General features: G+C 35.0%; 2 protein-coding genes across 3 annotated transcripts in view; one reads left to right on the forward strand and one right to left on the reverse strand.

Moving 5' to 3' along the window:
* The window catches only part of LOC150081533 (uncharacterized), a 72,896-nt gene extending 54,600 nt beyond the window's left edge, over window positions 1–18,296 (forward strand). For both annotated transcript variants that reach the window (XM_090380051.1, XM_090380052.1), the window contains exons 4-5: window positions 10,101–10,148; window positions 18,203–18,296. In XM_090380051.1, the coding sequence (XP_090236177.1) occupies window positions 10,101–10,116 (16 nt within the window). In that variant the 3' untranslated portion in view covers window positions 10,117–10,148; window positions 18,203–18,296. The remainder of the gene's footprint in view (window positions 1–10,100; window positions 10,149–18,202) is intronic.
* LOC150081532 (midasin) overlaps window positions 1–19,167 on the reverse strand; it is a 1,449,634-nt gene that overhangs the window by 821,929 nt on the left and 608,538 nt on the right. The window lies entirely within an intron of this gene.

The following is a 19,167-nucleotide window of genomic DNA, read 5'->3' on the forward strand; positions in this document are numbered from 1 at the left end:
TGTAAGGATTAATACTCGGAAAAGGACGGAAAAGAGTCCTTGCTTGGATTGGTGCCTTATCTCACCCCGATGCGTCCCGCACTGATCCCTTAAGGACCAGACCTGGTGTATCGGGGAGACAGTTCAATACTCAACAAACTAACAATTTAAGTTTTCTTACCAATGATGGTAGCTAGTGATTTCAAATTGGCAGTGTTTGGTGTGTGTGCGCACACACACTCGACCCACTCCCCTCGTTGAAACATTGCATTTCCAAAATATCAGGTAGAGGTCTGCCTGCTCATGTAATACATCAAGTTTATCATCGTATAATAGCAACAAAAACAGTATTGTTTTTTTTTTTTTTTTTGTTCTTCAAATAAATTATCTTATTCATTGCGAACAGATGCTACCAAAAGCCCGCAACACTAACAGTGAACAGGGCTATATTAAGGCACGGGCTAATGGCTCAATCGCCTTGGCAGCCAAATTTTTTACAGGAATGCCAGAAGCTAAAGAGCAAGGGAAGGATTTTTTTTTTTTACAAAACCTTACACAGATTTCTAGGATATGCAAAGGGGTGCAGAAATAATCTTTCTGCCCAGTGACACTGGGGTAAATATTGCTTTGGCATATTTCCTTATCTTACAATCCAGCAGGAGTTCAAAAAGGTTTGCTACGCACATGCACGGTTATTTGACATATCTGCACTGGGGGACAGTTTGAGTGTGGCACATTCCTTCTCTTCGTTTCGCTTGAATTACGCATATGAATACATTATAAAATACAGAATCATTTACGACATCATTTATAAATGCAAAACAAATACAAAACAGTAATAAACAAAATAAATATAAACCTTCAAATAGTTACAAAAAGGTACTGACTTTCTACCCCCACTGTTACTGTGATAATGACAGTAGTTATCACACTAACAAAAAAAAAAAAAAACTTCACCCGTCCTTACCCTCCAAGATTTTGGCTAGTTCTTCACTGAACCGACCCAAACCATCCACCTCCACAACAACAGATGGAAGTCTATTACAATCAACCACTCACTGGCTGAAGGCAAACTTCTGCACATCAATCCTGCAACCATCCTTCCTAAAGTTAAACTTATGCTCCACCCCCTTGTATGTGGTCATAGAATAGGGAAGAATGCCATTCACACTCAGCTTACTCAATCCATTCAAGGACTTAAACACCTCAATCAGATCACCTCACAAGTGCCTAGTCTCCAGACGCTGCAATTTGCAGAATTGAAGTCTTTCTAGGTTAGAGAAACCTTTTGTTCCCTTCACCAGACTCGTTACCCTTATCTGCACCGGTTTGAGCAAATCTGCATCCTTCCTAGAGGGAGGCCTCCAGTACTAGCAAGGTTTCTGTATATCATTGACAAAACCCCATGAGCTGTGCTGGCAGCACATCTGCAATGCTCTGAGAATTTTCTATCTGGCTGCACAATTACTCTCAAGTCGTCTTCATTTTTTTATTACACCGAGTGTAAGCACACACAGTTGATAAGTTACTCTGAAATTTCTGCTACCCATAAGCAGTACCTTGCATTTGTCAATGTTAAACTGCTATTTTTCAGCCCATTGATTTTTTAAATCTCGCTGCATTAGTATATCGTCCTTACTGTCATTAACCAACCTTAATATCATCTGCAAACTTTGACATTAAGCCCGATATACCTTCATCAATATTGTTATTAAATAGTGAAAACGACTATGGGCCTAGCACTGAACCCAGGCAAACATTTTATAACAATAGTCTGCAAAGAGCAGTGCCCACAGATAACCACTCTGTCACTTCTTATACTTAACCAACCCTTTATCCATAACAGTAACTAGTCATTACTCCAGTTTATACAGCAGTTTTTTATGTGACAGTATGAATAGTCTTCCTGAAATCCAAGTATATGATATCAAAATTATTTTTTGCATCCAGTTCCTTGGTCACTGCTTCATAGTAACTTATCAGTTTGGTTAGACTAGACAGCCCTTAACAAATCCATGCTGTGACTATAGTATAATAGTACACCTGTCCAGATTGTTCTGTATTTTGTCTTTAACCAGTGACTCCATTATTTTCCCTGGAACAGATGTTAAGCTGAGATGTCTGTAATTGCTCATGTCACCTTTTGAACCCTTTTTATGATTTGGGGATAATTTGCACATCTCCAATCCATAGGGACCTCACCTGAATCCAAAGACGCTCTCGTAATAATGGCTAAGGGTTTTCTCACCTCCTTTGTTGCCTCCCTTAATATGACTGGATAGATCCAATCCATCCAAGGTTCCTTTTTTATGTTCATCTTCAACAATTTCAGTTATCACATTCCTTTCAGTTATCACAAAGTCATTTAGCTCCCCATTGGAGTTTCATAACCTTCAGTCATCCCCTCCTGTAAAGCATTCCTCATGTGTGAATGTAGATGAAAAACATATTCAATCTGTCAGTACTCTGAGCAGGGTCATCAACAGTTAATCCACTGACATCAAATGAACCAATGTGATTCAATCCCTTCCTTCTACTGTTCATATAAACAAAGAAATCTTTGCTGCTTTTCTAAGAAAAGCAGCCAAGACTCTTCACCAGACTCTTCTCATAATCTCCCTTAGCTTGCCTAACCTTCTTTGTGACTTGATCACAGATCATAGGCTGCTGTATCCCTGATAAATTTATATGCATCCTGTGTACTTTTCCTCTCTGACATAGGTCTCAACAGTATTTCTTCGTTGGTATGAAGAGCATAGTAGCTTCTTTGATTACTTCCCTGAATGATTCCCATTTAGAATTTGCTCTTGGTAACATCACTAATTTGTCCCACTGCATAGGATTTTAAAACTGTCTGAGACCACTGTAGACAACCTTACGAAAGCTGGTTTTTTTTTTTTTTTTTTTTTTGGTAGTTGTTGGCGCATCGGCTTCTGTGGCCATAATGCACCTCCCAACGGTTTTTTTTTTTTTTTTTTTGCAGTACTTTGATCCAAGCCCGAGGCGGGATCCGAACCCGCGACCTTTGGGTTGCCAGGCAGGCACTTTACCCACCCGGCTAGCCAGGTCGGCGAAAGCTGTTGTTATTTGGTTTTTAGGATCATTAGCAACTAAGGCCATATTGCTCCGGGGATATGCGGTGGTCATGGGCTTGAACCCCGGTCTAATCAAGAAGCGTGTACTACGCACTGCTGCTCCTGCCCAACTGGCTACGGAGGCACCCCTTATGAAAGCAAAAGCCTTTACTGTTGACAGTAGTTATGTCTTTAATTAAATTCCACTATAGCGCACTGTGAATACTGCCACCTAGTGGATCTTTTACCTGCAGATTCTTAATGCATGTAGAAGCACTGCTGATAATCAAATCAAGAGTATTGCTTCCTCTTGGTGCCTTTCTAACATGCTACTGTCATTCAATAAATTGACAAAAGTTTTGCTAATTTGGAGTGACAAATCCACAAATTCCAGTCAATACGTGGAAAGTTAAAGCCCCTATTATAAGACATTCTGATTTACTGGTGCACTCTCTTTCTCTGTACAGCTGTTTGGTGTACTCATCAATCATTAGGCCTATAACATACTCCTACTCTCAATTTTGTTTGCCCACAGCTTATATCACACCAGACTAACTCAACATAGCCTTTGTCATCCATCATGACTGGATGAACTGCCTTAGATATAATAAGCTTCATAACTAAGGGTATAACCCCTCCATTCCTTCTGTCCTGTCTGTACTTCCTGTATATATATTTTACTCCCCATATTCAAATTCAGCATTACTTACGTTCCAGTGACACCATGTCTCCACTATCCCTATAATGTCTGCATTTGATGACTTAATCAGTACTTCAAATACATCAAATTTATTTACAATGCTCCTAGAATTAGTGAACATGCAAGTATACAAGCATATGTCCTTACTCTTAGTTACCTTATACAGCCCATGTATTCACTGGTTCCATGATGACCCACAAGGTAGATTATGAGATTATGATTATAAATCACTTAACACCTCTATAAGAAAATATAGCTGTTTTTGATATCTTTTGGTGGCACTTTCGTACAATGAACAACATCATTCATATGTCAAAGGCTTCCCACCTCCTTCAACATTGTACATCCATCTGTAATATCCAAAATTTAAATTACAATTTTAATGGCATATGCTGATTTTCATGTTTGTAAGAAATCATCTGTAATTCATTTAAGAAATTAAAGGCAATTTTAATCTACATAGGTTCAGGCAATTAATTTTTCCACCTTCCTTCCGCAATCAGCTGTATCATTGTTATTTAATGAATATAATGTGATTAACATATATTGCATGATTTTGAAAGTAATTATAACCATGTTCTAATTAAGAATCCCTAAAAAAAACTTTTGTCAGATCCAGTCCTTTCATGATTGAGAGGTCAACAGGGGTAACTGACACCTCCCACCTCAATGTTAAAAATTCTTAAAATGTGCATGCATATGAATATTTTCATTCATTTTTAAAATTCTGGTTAACAATATTGCATGCAGTGAAATTCTAAAATATCATTAACATAGAGTACTGTTGTGTGTGTGTGTGTGTGTGTTTTAACTTATTTTTATATCCTAACTGATCACACACCAATTTGCATACTTCAACGTTTAACTAATTTGTTGGCAGCTGATAACACAGACATATGAAAATTTTACATTAAACTTTTTTATTGTTCCTTTTTAATAATTCACTCTATAAAAATAAAATATCAACTTCATAATTAGCGATAACAGTTTTTCATTCTGAGTAAACCCTAGATTTTATGGAACACAATTTATCAGACTTCAGAAATAATGGACAGTATCCACTGAATAAGGCCTTTGGCAACCCTCATCTCATCTATCATGCAGTATAAATGATATCTTTTGAAGTTATGAACATTTTGATAAGATGCATATTCCTTATATTTCGATAGTACCAGTATAAAACAAATTCCAAAGGACAACTGCTAGATAGAGAACTAAACTGAACCTATTGGTAACTTTCTAGGAAATATCCCAATCAACTAATGTTTAATTTTTGCTACATCTACTCTGCCAGCTGGTGAATGGAGGGAATCTGACTAGAGTGCATGAGGGAGGCATTGTTAAGGCCATGTTATATCAAGAGCTAGGAATATTCTTACTGTTTGTACACTGTATCTAAATATTTCATTATTTCATATACTGTGTACTCTCCCCTACTGTTGCTTAATCTACTGAATGCATTACAAATAGTAAAACTTATAGAATTTATCTACAAAAAGATCTATCCCCTCGCTCAAATTCCTCATGCATTTCATAAATCTATATGGTATCAGCAATTCCAATATCAATGATGTCCATTTCCATCTACCAAAGCCCAGTTACTTTTTCTGACAAAATCTCAATTATCGATGGCCACAATCACTACTCATCTTAGTTGCCCTAATTATTCACTCTATGATAATTCCAAGATGATATTTATGCATGTTTACTCTGATATTCCTTGTCAGAGGCTTCCTAATTTGGAATATTCTCCTTTTACTCCCCTCTGATCACTCTACACTATTCTGTTTTCTATATTCTTCTCCCAACTCCACTAATCAGAATTCTTCGACTTCCTTTCTTTGAAACTTGGCTTTCTCCAGTCAAACTTTCCTAACAATGAACTAATTTTCCTTAGTGATTTTTAACATACGCAACTATAACTGGCTTCAGTTTTTCCAGTTAAATGGACCCAGCTGGTTCACGAGTTTTGCAATTAGTAATGACTTCACATAGCTGGTTCACTTACGAGAACATCAGACAAGCCTAACCATACTTGAACATGTTCTCACCAAAGCCAAAAGAGGGCAAAGGTCTCTTTGGTCCTTTAGACACCTAAGATCACAAATTGGTGACACACACACACACACTCTCTCTCTCTCTCTCTCTCTCTCTATCTCTCTGCCATTGTCAGTTTCATGTTGTCAGGCATTGCAGGATGCAAACTGAGATGTTCAGTACAATTTTCATTTCTCTGTGGTTAGATTACTATTTTAAATAATCTTATTCCAAAGTCTGATCAAATTGCATCAGTAAATTATTCTGCATTCCACCCAAAACCTCGAATCTTTATCTAAACCTCAGATCCCCAATAAATGTGATAAGGCTGTTAAAGATGGCTTATTGCAACTGGTTTGTATACAAATCTCCAGCATCATTTCCTACCTCCTAAGCTAGTTCACAACAATTGTGAAGCAGTTATTAATCAGTCCAAATTCAATTTCAACATGCTAAGAATAGAAAGTTTATTTCTTGTCCAAATGGTAGTCAAGAGTTCTGGTCTCTTATCAAAGCCCATTACTCACAAATTAAGGTTCTGTTACTTCCTTCAGTAAAGATAAAGCTGGCTTATTAGAATTCCACTTTTATCCTAACTCCTGTATTGATAAATCAATTCTCACCATACTAAATCCATTTCAGTGATACCCACTCGCCCTCCATGACCTAATGACAGAACAATTTGGAACAATTTTAACACCACGACAGCTCCAGCCCCGGATGGCACACTACCATTTTAAACTTTCTTATTCCACTGTTGTTTTTCCTTCTGTTTGGCAATCTCCTCATATTTATCCAGTCCCTGAAAAGGGAGAAAAAAATCCCTCCTTCTCAAATATTGTCCTATTGCTTACCTCTGTTCTTTTAAAATAATGGAGAAGTCCACCAATCAGAAACTTTTAAACTATCTCAAAACCTTCCATGACTGCCAGTACAGATTCCATCAGTGTTGATCCACTGAGGCGATACTGTCTTACAATATTTAGGAAAAGTCAATGGAAAAGTTTGGTGAAATTGAAGCAGTTGCTCTTGGCATTCCTAAGGCTGTTGATTGAATGTGGCATAAAGATCTTATAAACAAGCTCCCATATAATGGATTGCTCTCTTTTTTGTAATTGGGTATTCAGTTTTCTCTCACTGTGGATGATGGTTATGTCTCTCTATCTTCTAACTTCTCCACTAATGCTGGCATTCCCCAAGGTTCAGTTAATGAAGACCTTCTTTCACTAACTGGAAAGCCTAATCATTGTTTTGCTAATGATAGCACATTACATTCCACATTCAAGTTTTAGAAACCTTGCTTTGCACAACAGCTTTAACTTCTTGAATATCCACTTAATTCCTGAAATGCCGATCCTCAAGTAATTCTGCAATATGAAAAAGAAAACTTAATCAACTTCAACACTTTTAAAACCCAGAATGCCTTATTTCTCACAAAACCGAGTTTATTACTCCTATGCTTATCTTTGACGACACTAGAATTTCCAGACAAGATCACGTCTCTAACAGGCATTACCCTGACTTCTAATCTCTCTCTCTTGGCATAAGTATATTATGAATATTGCTTCATCAGCATTGGAAAAAAAAAAAAAAAAAAAGGTTTTCTGGTGTTTTTTTACATATGTGCAGTGCAGTTTTCCCCTAGTGGCAGGGCTCCTCTGTAGCCAGGTGGGCAGGAGCAACAGTGCATAGCACAAGCTTCTTGATTAGACTGGGGTTTGAGCCCGTGACCACCAAAAACGGAGGATGCGGAAAGGTCAAGGAATGTCCACCGCATATCCCCGGAGCAATATGGCCTTAGTTGCTAATGCTCCTAAAAACTAAATAACAACAACCTAGTGGCAGAAATTTGAGCTAATTTTTTGTCTTCTACAAATTGCCTCCCAATACCCTAAATGACATACCCACTGATTTTAACAGCGCTATCTCTAACTGCTTTGACACTAGGGTCTCCTGAATAAGGAAACATATTTTGTAACCACATGGTATATAAAGGACTTTTCACCATGCAAACCTTCAGCCATGAATATGAGAGCACCGTAAATTCAGGTGACTGCATATTACTCTATTGGAATAATTATGCAGTCAGATATGAAATTCTCTGAGAAATGTAAACAGGCTTCCAGACACCTCATGGGGTTTTGTCAATGATATACAGGAATTTTGCTAGCAGAGATAAGGAGTGATTATCTTGAGTACTGAATACAGGTTTGGAAGCTTCTTAGGAAGGACATGGCTCTGTTGGAACAGGTGCAGAGAAGAACAATAAGATTGGTGAAGGGAGAAAAAGGGTGCTCTTACCAGGAAAGGCTTCAGTTTTGCAAATTGCATCATCTGGAGACCAGGCACATTCAAGGAGATCTGACTGAAGTGCTTAATCCCTTGAATAGATTGAGAAAGCTAACTGCTGATATGATTTCTTGCTCTGACTACACACATGAAGGGTGGGGGGAGAGGGAGTGAACAGATGAAATGAGAAGTGTTAATTTATTTTGGCTGATTGCTCCATAAGCTTGCTTTCTTGCATTTATTATTATTATTACTACTATAATAATAATAATAATAAATGACATATTTTGTAATGCTCAAATTTGTATCATTACCATTTAATTCTGCATTGGCTTTCAGTTTCTCCAATGTGTGGGGATTATTTTTATTGTACACTTTCAACAAGTCCCAGAAATAATAATTTACTGATGTTAAATCTGGAGAAATGGGGGGGGGGGGACAATTTTTTTTGAAATAAGATAGTTCACTAAAGTCTCTCAGCATTCCCAAAGTTTCATTGACTGTGTCACAAGTTGCTGTCTTGCTGAAACCAACAATAAAATTTTCGACAAGCACTACAAATTGGTTCTCAAAGAAGAAGTCCAATCACTTGGCAACATAGAATAGCATTTCACACTCCAGTCTTTTAAGGATGCAAGGGTGTTTCATGATAAACCAGAGAATTTTTATTATTTCACATCTAGCTCTTTTGACTGTTGGCAAAACCACTTTAGAATAACCAAGCTTCATTGCATTCCAAAATGCCAATTCCATTTGAATCAATAAAGGTGAAAAATTGACAAGAAATAATGCAATCTTTTTTTCTCTATCAGGTATTTTAAGTTTTATTTTATTTTATTTTTTTTTTTGATTTGGTAGTTGTTGGCGCATCGGCTTCTGTGGCCATATTGCACCTCCCAAGGTTTTTTGCAGTACTTTGATCCAAGCCCGAGGCGGGAATCGAACCCGCGACCTTTGGGTTGCCGGGCAGGTACTTTACCCACTCGGCTAGCCCGGTCGGCTTAAGTTTTATGTTTTATATGAATATGACAGGGATGGACACCTATCTTTTTAACAAATATTTGTGTATTTGAATAAAACACCTATTTTAATGCAAGTATTCTCAGCTGTGATTTTTTGGGTGACAGCAATAAATGCTGATTAACATTAAAAAGCTTTTCTTTGATTGGCAATGAAGGGTGCCTAGCTCTTTTAATGTTATCAACACTACCTGTTTCACAAACATGAGTTATTAATTGTGAAATTGTTGTTTTATTGGTAGAGATCAAATGGGATATTTTTTCTCAAAAGTAATGTTCAAATATAAACATGTTCAGACAGAGAATATGTTATGGTGGCTTAGTCACAAGCAAATCATTATGGACCTGTAACACTTGCATATAGTTACAAAAAGCAACAGAAATTTGATCTTTCGTTTTGGACCACTCTGTATTATTCTGATTATAGTAACATCATGTAAACGATGATACATAAAATACAGTAGAGTATTTTAAGAAGTTTTATATTTAAAAAAAAAATTTACACGTTTTAAGATTGGATAACATTTGGAATGAATGGTTGGTTGAAGTGGGAAGTTTTTTTTTTTTTTTTCTTTTGGATGATGCTGTATAAGCTTGCTTTCTTGCATCATCATATGACTCTACTAATGCTAATACTAATAAACAAAATAATTACTATATTTTGTTTTCAAAGTTTATAAAATTAGTTTTAAAAAAAAATCTGTAATATTTTGTTTCCTCTCAGCACAGAACTATTTGGAATTACCAGTACAAACATATTCTATTATTCCTCCATCATTAAATTTGAACAATCATAAGGGCATTTACTGTATTTACCTTTATGGGTCAGTCAGCTTTAAAATATTAATTTCCATTTAATGAAATTAAAATTTTACGGAAAAAAACTTTACTTCCAAAATATAATTAAGATAAACACTTCAACTAAGATTACTAACAGAAAAAAAAAAAAAAAAAAAAAAAGTAAGAAAAGTCACTAATCTCTCACACTTTACAACTTTTTAGGGAAACGACTATATGACAACAACCGTAACCTAAAGATAGAAGGAAAAGGTAAGTTGAAATTTCAGCATTTAAATTTCATAATACTGAAAGTTTATTAATGCGCTCATAAATATCCTTTAAAAAGTAATTTGTATTCAGATATTGTCAACTGGATGATTTCCACTTAACAGAATAAAAAAAAAAAAAAGTACAGCCATTATCAACCCACTGCAGGATGGAAGCCTCCTCAACAATTCATGCTGAGGGCAATGGACCATAATCTGCCACGCTGGTCCAGTGCGGGTTGGCAGATCGACCGTATTCAGCAGTCAGGGGCTTGAACCCCGGTCTACTCAAAGAGCGTGTGCTACTGCACTCCCGCTCCTGACCACTCGGCCTCAGAGTAATTCAGAGATTAAGATCAACCTGGCAATACTGGGAAGCTATGGTTGACTTCAAGACCACAAATTATTTTGTGTTTGCTGTTGTATACACAACAGCAAACACAAAATAATTTATCAGGATAAAAAGTAGATGAACCATATTTTGGTTATAAGAATTCAAATTTTTGCACATTATTTTTGGTCATGGTAATTTAAACATTCATTTTTGTTCAATTAATTCTGCTAACTAAAGAAAATACTTGCACAATTCCAAGATATAGATTTTCCTAAATATTACTCACTTTCATAAGCTTTCACACAAAAGCATAAGATGGGTCTGAAAATTCCTAGATTAGAGGTATATACTAACTAACAGTTTAACAGCAGTTGTAGGCAGAAGTGAAATTGGTTCTTGTGCTGCTTCTATTGGAACACACAGCAGCCAGAAAACAAGCAGGGTATTACAAGGCTTGCTGGCAGCCCTAGTGTGACAAGCAATTGAAGGACCACATAGAATGGTCCAGTAAATCAGAATTTATAATGTCTTATAATAAGAGACTTGAACCTTCCAGATATGGGCTGGAATCCATGGACTAGTTACTCATACAGGAGTGAAGAGTGTCTGGATTTATTAGATGACTACTTATCTACCCTAGCATGTTATATAGAGTTAACAAGGAAAAACCAATATTCTTGATCTGATATTCTCTTCATGTGCTATGAGTCTATATATAAAACAATCACTAAGTGGCAATAATCATGCTGTACAGATGAGGGATTTATTTAAAGATATAACTACTGTCAAGGGAAAAGATTTTGCTTACATAACGGTGACTACAATGATCTCAGACAGTTTTTAAATTCTTTTTAGTGGGATCAACTGATATTGTTCCCAACTGCAAATTCTAAATGGGAAGTATGTATGATGGTACAAAGCTTTTCATACTAACTAAGAAATAGTGTTCATGATTTAGACCCAAAAGAATGATAGATGAATTGATGTGTGCCAGACAGTAAAATGCATGGGATGATTACAAATTATCAGGGGATCCAGACACACACTAAGTATAAACTAGTCTACTTTCAAATCACAAGGGCAGGATAAGGTAGATTATGAGAAGTCTAGCTAGGAATTCAAAGAAATGCAGTAAGGAGTTCTCTGTTTATGTTAACACTAAAAGGAAAGGAATGAACTACATTGATCACCACACATCAATGACATAACTACTAATGATCTCTGTTCTGATTGCTGACAAACTGAATAAATATTCTGCATCTACATTCACACATGAAGTGTTTAGGGATGAGCACATCAGAAATATACCAACTTATAACTGAGAGGAAAGTGGAAGATAAAATGCTGAGGATAAAAGTAAATAAAACACCCAGGGCTGACGAAATCTATCGAATTATATTAAAAGAAGTAGCAAAAGAGTTAAAGCCATAATTATGAGACTATTCACTAGCTGATTCAAGTATGGTCCCTTTGGATTGGAAATTTGAAAATGTCTCCCTTATTCATAAAGGGAATAAAAGGAACAGGTGAGTAATTATAAACCTGTAAGCTTGACTTCTGTTCCAGGGAAAATAATGGAGTCAGTTATGAAAGTAGTAATGCAGAATCATCTTTACAGGAATACAGCTACAGCAATAACAGCATGGATTTGTTACAGGAAGATGAATAATCTGACTGGCTACTATAATGAATTAACAAAGGAACCGGATATAAAAATTAATAACAAAATTATATATTTAGATTTCAGCAACACTTTTGACACTGTTCCACATGAAAGACCACTAACATGAATTGGAGCACTGAAGCATTAGGGGCAAGGTATTGTTATTGATAAAGGGATGGTTGGGTGGCAAAAGGCAGAAAGTGGTTGTTAATGGGCACTGCTCTTCTTGGACTAGTGTTATTAGTGGGATCCTTCATGGTTCAGTTTTGGGCTCTTTATTATTTTAATATTTACTGATGATATTGACAAAGATATGAAGCTTAATGTCCACGTTTCCAGATGGCATGAATGTTGGCAGAGTAGTTAAATATATATATCCACATATAATGCTAAAAAGAGATCTAGAAAAATTAACCAGATGGGCTCAGAAATGGCAACTGATATCTAACACTGAAATATTTCAGTGTTAGATATCAGTGCAAGGTTCTGTATATGTAATCCGAGAATAACATACCAGTGGGTTGGTATCATTCACGGTAGTTGAGAAAGAAAAAGACTTGAGATAATTGTACAGACTGACAAGAAATTTGCTAACAGGGATAAGAGGTGATTGTCACATTGTATAAGGCAATGAATCAGGTACATCTAGATCTGATTAAATAGTACTGAAATACAGAAAAGTCTGGAAGCTTCATTTTAGGAAGAATGTGGAACTGATGGAATGGGTGCAGAGAAGAGCAATGTGATTAGACTGGGACAGAAAAGGTACCCTTACTAAGAAAGACTTCAGTTTTGAAAACTGCAGGCATCTGGAAACTAGGCTTCCACAAGGAAACTTGATTGAAGTGTTGAAGGCCTGAAACAGATTGAGTAAGTTAAATGAAATGGCATCCCAACTCTTTCTCGGATGATACACCCACACATAAGGGGGGGGGGGGGGAATGCAAACTGAAAAAGGATGGTTGTAGGACAGATGTGCAATAATTTTCTTTCACCAAGAAAGTGACTGATTATTGGGACAAACTTCTGTTTGGTGTTGTGGAGGTGAGTAGTTTGAATAAATTTAAGGAGGAATTAGATAAATTCGTGGCATGGATGGCCAGATAATTTTTTTTTTTTTTTTGTTTGTATTGTTGGCTGATGCTGTATAACAATATTTACCATTAATAATCTCTCATATTTCCCAAGTACAACAAGCAAAATGAGTTGTTTATTATTTTTGGTTTTTAGGAGCATTAGCAACTAAGGCCATATTGCCCTGGGGATATGTGTTGGTCATTCCCTGACCTTTCCGCATCCTCCGTATTTGGTGGGCATGGGCTCGAATCTCGGTCTAATCAAGAAGCGTGTGCTACGCACTGCCACTCCTGCCCACCTGGCTATGGAGGCGCCCTCAAAATGAGTTGTAGTCTCCAGGAGACAATGTGTTTATTTTGTAGCCTAAATACTGTCAAAGGATGGCAGGCTATATGTTAAAAAAACTAAGTTCAGTAGAACACAATATAATATTACTTAAATATAAATTTAATAGTCCCACTGGATCTTACTCATCGGAACTCATTCCGAGTGATTTAATGACTGCATTCAATCAAATCCCTATGTGAATTCTAATTTGATCTTATCAAATATGGTGACTGGTCCAGGAGCATAAACAGAAAATTTATTTTATTTATAATATAATACCTCAGATCGTGTCATGTGCCCACAAAAAAACCTGACAGAACCATTACCAGACACAGTCCCTACCTGCCATTTAGTATTAATAGTGGCGAACAAAGATAAGAAAACAAGCTTTCTTCCAGGCTATGACTTAAATTTAGCTGAACATCCTTCGAGTTGTGCAATTTTCCATAATCAGATCCAAAGTTTTCAAATGGAGGAGAATTCTGAATGAATTTAAAAATGCAGTAAACATAATTTATATCTCCTTTATTTTATCATTTTGGTCAAGTACATAGTATTGGTTAAGAATAATTTTTGGTTCAGGACCTCTTTAGCATTAGAGATGGTAAAGGGGTAGTGCCATGCAAATATATATTTAGTATACAAAAAAGGCAAAAAAAAAAAAAGAAATTAGATTATGAATCTTCTAAATTTCTCCACACATGAAACAGAAAATTTTTTTATCATGGAGTAGGTGCTGAAATTTGACATAATCAGAGGAAAATGTATTTAGAGAAACTAACCCAATCCTCGAGAAAGCTCTGCATTTCCAATATTTATTTCAAGAGTTCAAGTATTTAGAAGAATTAGAATAAAAAACTTTAGATTAATTCAATATGGCTGCATTGTTTCCAATATGTAAACAATACAGCCATTTAATACAAAAACAAAAGTGAGTGTGTAATAGAATATAACATTTACTTATATATATAAATGTTAGAAGGATGGGAAAAAACTAGATAAATCCCCTATAAGTAGTAAAGATGGACCAATAACATAAACAGGATATTAAACATAACAATCTGGTATGTAACCACTCATAAATGGTTCATACTATATAAAGAATAGCATTTTTTGACTGAACACAAATATTATTTACGTTATGAACACAAATATTATTTACTAAATATATCTATTAGATATATTTAGCAGTGAAACCTGTTAATATAAGTGAATGCAAAGCTCTTAATTAAAAATTTTCAAGTATTATTACCTTTTTATCAACAAGACTATTTACTAATTTTAGTCAGTTTTTCCAGCACAGTACATAGAAAATGTTATATTTAACTTCTTCTTCCCCCATCCCCTTCATGATACATCGACAGTTATTCTGGTACCATTAAGAAAATTTATTATTATATTTTTAGTTTCAAGCTTATTTTTGGCACGAAGTCTGCAAAACATATGCAGGTGCTATCCAACAGGACATCTTTGATAGAGTATTTGTTTTTAGTTCATTCCTGACATTAAATGTGGGAATTGTCTGGCACACGAAAGCCCTTATTTTAAATGTTGAAATAGCCATTATTTTTGGTTTCTAGAAGCATCAGTTTTTGGTTTCTTAGACCATATTGACTATGCAGATGGCTATTTTGCCATGAAAGGCAAAATAGCCATCTGCAAATCAAATCAAAAACACAGTAACCATAGCGATTCTCCCAGCTAAGGCAACTACATGCTTTTTACCACAATTTTAGTTATTCCCAATGTTTGTTTGTTTGGAATAACTAAAAAGAAGACTATAATATCATTTATAGTCTTCTTTTTAGTTAATTATTTTAAAATTATAGTTGAGTAAAATATTTTTTTTTTGCACCTTTTAGGCTTGACAGTATTATTGCTCCAGACAGCAGATATTGAGAATTAGATGACTATATGACCACTGAAAATGGACTGGAAAATAAACTGTCACACTTGAATATGAAAGGGACATGAGGACCTAACTGGATTTATCTAGTGATATTAAAGGCAGAATCAGGGAAGATTCACAATCCCAGTCTACTGTAATAAATGCATCTCTGGGCTCTGAAGTCCTAGCAGACTGGAGAAATGCAATGTATCTCTTTAATTCACAAAAGTAATTCCAAGGATGAAATGGGTAATTACAGATCTGTAAGGTTTTCCTTTGGCAGAGAACATTATGAAATCCATTATTAAAGGATGTATTGCAGGGGAATTTGGACAAGAATGAAACTGAACAAAAAAAAAAAGAAAAAAGTTTTATAAAGGGTAATCATATCTAAATCTGATAAGCTGTTATGAGGTTATCCCAAAAGAACCGAGTAGAAAGAATAATTCTGACATAGTAGATTTAGACTTTAATAACGATTCTGATAATGTCTCACACGAATGTCCTTTTATATAATTTGAAACTTTGTGCCACTGGTGGGACAGTACTATGATGGAACAAAGGATATTTAAATTATAAAAGACGAAGGGTGGCTATAAATGATACTGAAGTGAGTGGACCAGGGTCATAAATGGGATCCCACAAGGTTAATTACTGGGTCATTTCTTGTTTATGACATATATGACATCAAACATATTTATAATAGGTTTAATGTCATATATATCATAAAATAAAGGTTGAAAGATGATAAATAGCAGTAACCAAGGGAAATTATCTAAAAGCATTTTTAAACTAACACAAAGATGTAGCACAGTACTAACAGCAGTCTGCAGTGTAGGTGCACAAATTTTTTAATGTTGAGTCGGCATCCATCTTTTGTAACAATCTCTGTATAATGCTATTGCTTTACTGCATGAATTCTTAATCAAGAATAGCAGACATACGAGTAAAGTCTGATAGTGATGTTTGCCTCTTAAAACTGTAATTACAAATTAAACAGAATCTGTATATTGCTTAGTAGCCTTACTGTACATTAGCTAATCAAATAAAAGACATACTTAAATTATTATGTCTTTTATTTGATTTGATAAAGTGTATGCTAGGGCCTAGAGTTTTCAAAACACATTTCCATAAGTTTAGGCAATGATGCATATCCTCAAAACTGTCTTCACTATTATCAAACTGTTCTTTGCGATTAATAGAGAAAGAAGCACACAAAGCTTCATTCATTGCTTTGTTGGTTATCACCTTTTCTTCAACCTTATCCCATGCTGAAACATAAATACAATGCTTGCAGCATTAATTTCGGATTGTGTGGTTTTTCTTTTTCTTTTTCTTTTTTTTTTTTGAGATACCACAATTTTGTTTAACAGCATTCTTTGATAATTTTCTAAAAACACTGGGGTACACCTTGATCAAGTGGCTGAAGAACTGATACCACATTAGATGGCAGGTGCTCAACAATGATTGCACATAGGTCATTCACTTGACAATGAGGGATGCTGTTATTCACAAACAGCAATTTTTTTCTATTCTCCCTACTCATCCTGTGATCTATGTTTCTGATCAGTTCTTCATAGATTTTTGATAACATCCAAGCCTTTAGGTCTGTTTGATGCATAGTCATAAGAAATGTTTTCAAGCCCTCACAAAGCACTGGATGCTTCAAGGCTTTCCCAATGATTAAGAGCTTCCATAGAAGCTCTTAATCATGGCTACCGTAGAAGAATGGTAATCTTTTTTTTCCCTTTTTTTCTTCTCCCACTAAAAAAATTCTCATCCTTAAATGAATTTTATCTGATAGGAAATTCAACAGCTGCACTTTCAGCAAAGTATGCACTGTGGGCAAATGCATGAAACACCCAGTTCCCAATCACGATTTTTCAAAGCAGTCAAAATTTCCCAATGCTACTGCAAAGCCATAGTGAACCACAATCACAGACCAATACTACACATTCAATAACAACACGTGATTGTGGGAACTGGAATTTGTATGAGGCCAGCTACCACATATGCACAGAATTTAGGAAGGATGATGGCAAGGTTAATTGCCACAAACAACACAACTATAACATACAAATCAGGACCAAATAAACATATCCTGAGTGCAGTGCTTCACAGGAGTAATTCCAGCACTCCATACAACAAGCCCATCAGGAAAAATACAACAGCACCAGTCTTCTCTTTGTTTTGTACAGATGCCAATAGAACACACATGATCAGAAAATATAAGGCAGTAATCATGCAAGTTATTTTAAAATATCTTACTCTGCTGAAGTAAAAATAAAGGTCAGATGGCAACAAATGGCAAGTATCTTCAAAATTCACGTTATATAAATTTATTAATTAAAAATGATCAATTTAAAGTTTGTTAATGTTAAAAAAAAACCTAATTAATCAAAGGTGAGTATTATAAAATTAATAAGTTTTTGCCCAAATTTCTTAAGTTATTTAAACTTTTATAGTATTTTATTTTCAAATTAACTTATATTTATTAACCCAAAGAACAAGTAACCTATATTGTAATTTTTTTTTGACTATCAGTGTTTGTCATCCAATTTAGACATACTTGTATATAAAAATGCCTTTGCACCCACACAATGTTATTTCTTTTATACCTATAACTAACAACAATAAATCACAGTAATTATTATTATTTTTTTAAAATAAATAATCATAAGATGGAAACTTAAAATGCTAGCGAAAAGACAGAAATTTTAAAATTTGCTTCTGTTTCAGAAAATTACATTGCTAATCTTTATTTTTCAGTTATAGAAGGCAGATGACCCATCCCAAGATTATGAACACTATATCCTACCCATCAAATCCTCAAGTTTAATGTCTACAATGGCTGCTGGCCAGTCAATGTCTTTAAATTTATGGAATTTTTCTCCATTTTTGACTTTTGCAGTCTGCTATTGGACTGTTTGTTATCAGGCATCGCTGTGATGCTCTATGCTCATCTTTTACCTGTTAAACAACCAATTTGCATTAATAAATCACATTGGTAAGAATGCTGATTAGGTGTATGCATGTATGAAAAGCATGCACCTCAGCACATACAAAATAAAAAATTATGTCTAGTAAAAATAAAATCTCTTCAAATATCAAAAATTCGGGCATACATGAATTCAGCACCAAATTATCTAATAACCCTTAAGCCCACTTGAAAAGAGGTTCACAAACTTAACAACACCATTTTTTAATGTGATTAACCAATTGTAATGGGAATTAAAATAAGCGAAAGACATTTAAAGAAACATAAAAATTTTATTTTTTGTTTTCTGTGTAAACACAAATCAATATTTATGAACAATTTATATAAAGGAAAAATTTTCAAAAGAAGATTATGCATATGTATAAAACATCAATGTAAATGAGATGCACATTTTACATGAAAATGTAACATTTTCCTTAAATTAAGATGCATATTGTATGAGATAACTTCCATTTTTCATATACTGTAGGGTCCCTGGATTTTATTTTTCATGAAAACCGATTATGTTTATGTAGATTTAAACTATTCAATAATATCAATGAAAGCAAAATGGTTTTGATAAGTAATATAAAATAATAATACAAATCTAATAAAAAATTACTATAAACCTGGAATGGAATGACTCGCAACCATTGTAGGTCATTCTATAATGGTACTGTGCATAGCCAAATGCAGGAGTAATGAGAGCCAGTACACACCCTGGGGTAAACAGCCTCACCAAGTTGGCCCACATTCC

This window comes from Mastigoproctus giganteus, chromosome 8 (assembly GCF_048544385.1).
Source record: "Mastigoproctus giganteus isolate SK-2022 chromosome 8, ASM4854438v1, whole genome shotgun sequence".
In the NCBI taxonomy this organism is placed as follows: Eukaryota; Metazoa; Arthropoda; class Arachnida; order Uropygi; family Thelyphonidae; genus Mastigoproctus; species Mastigoproctus giganteus.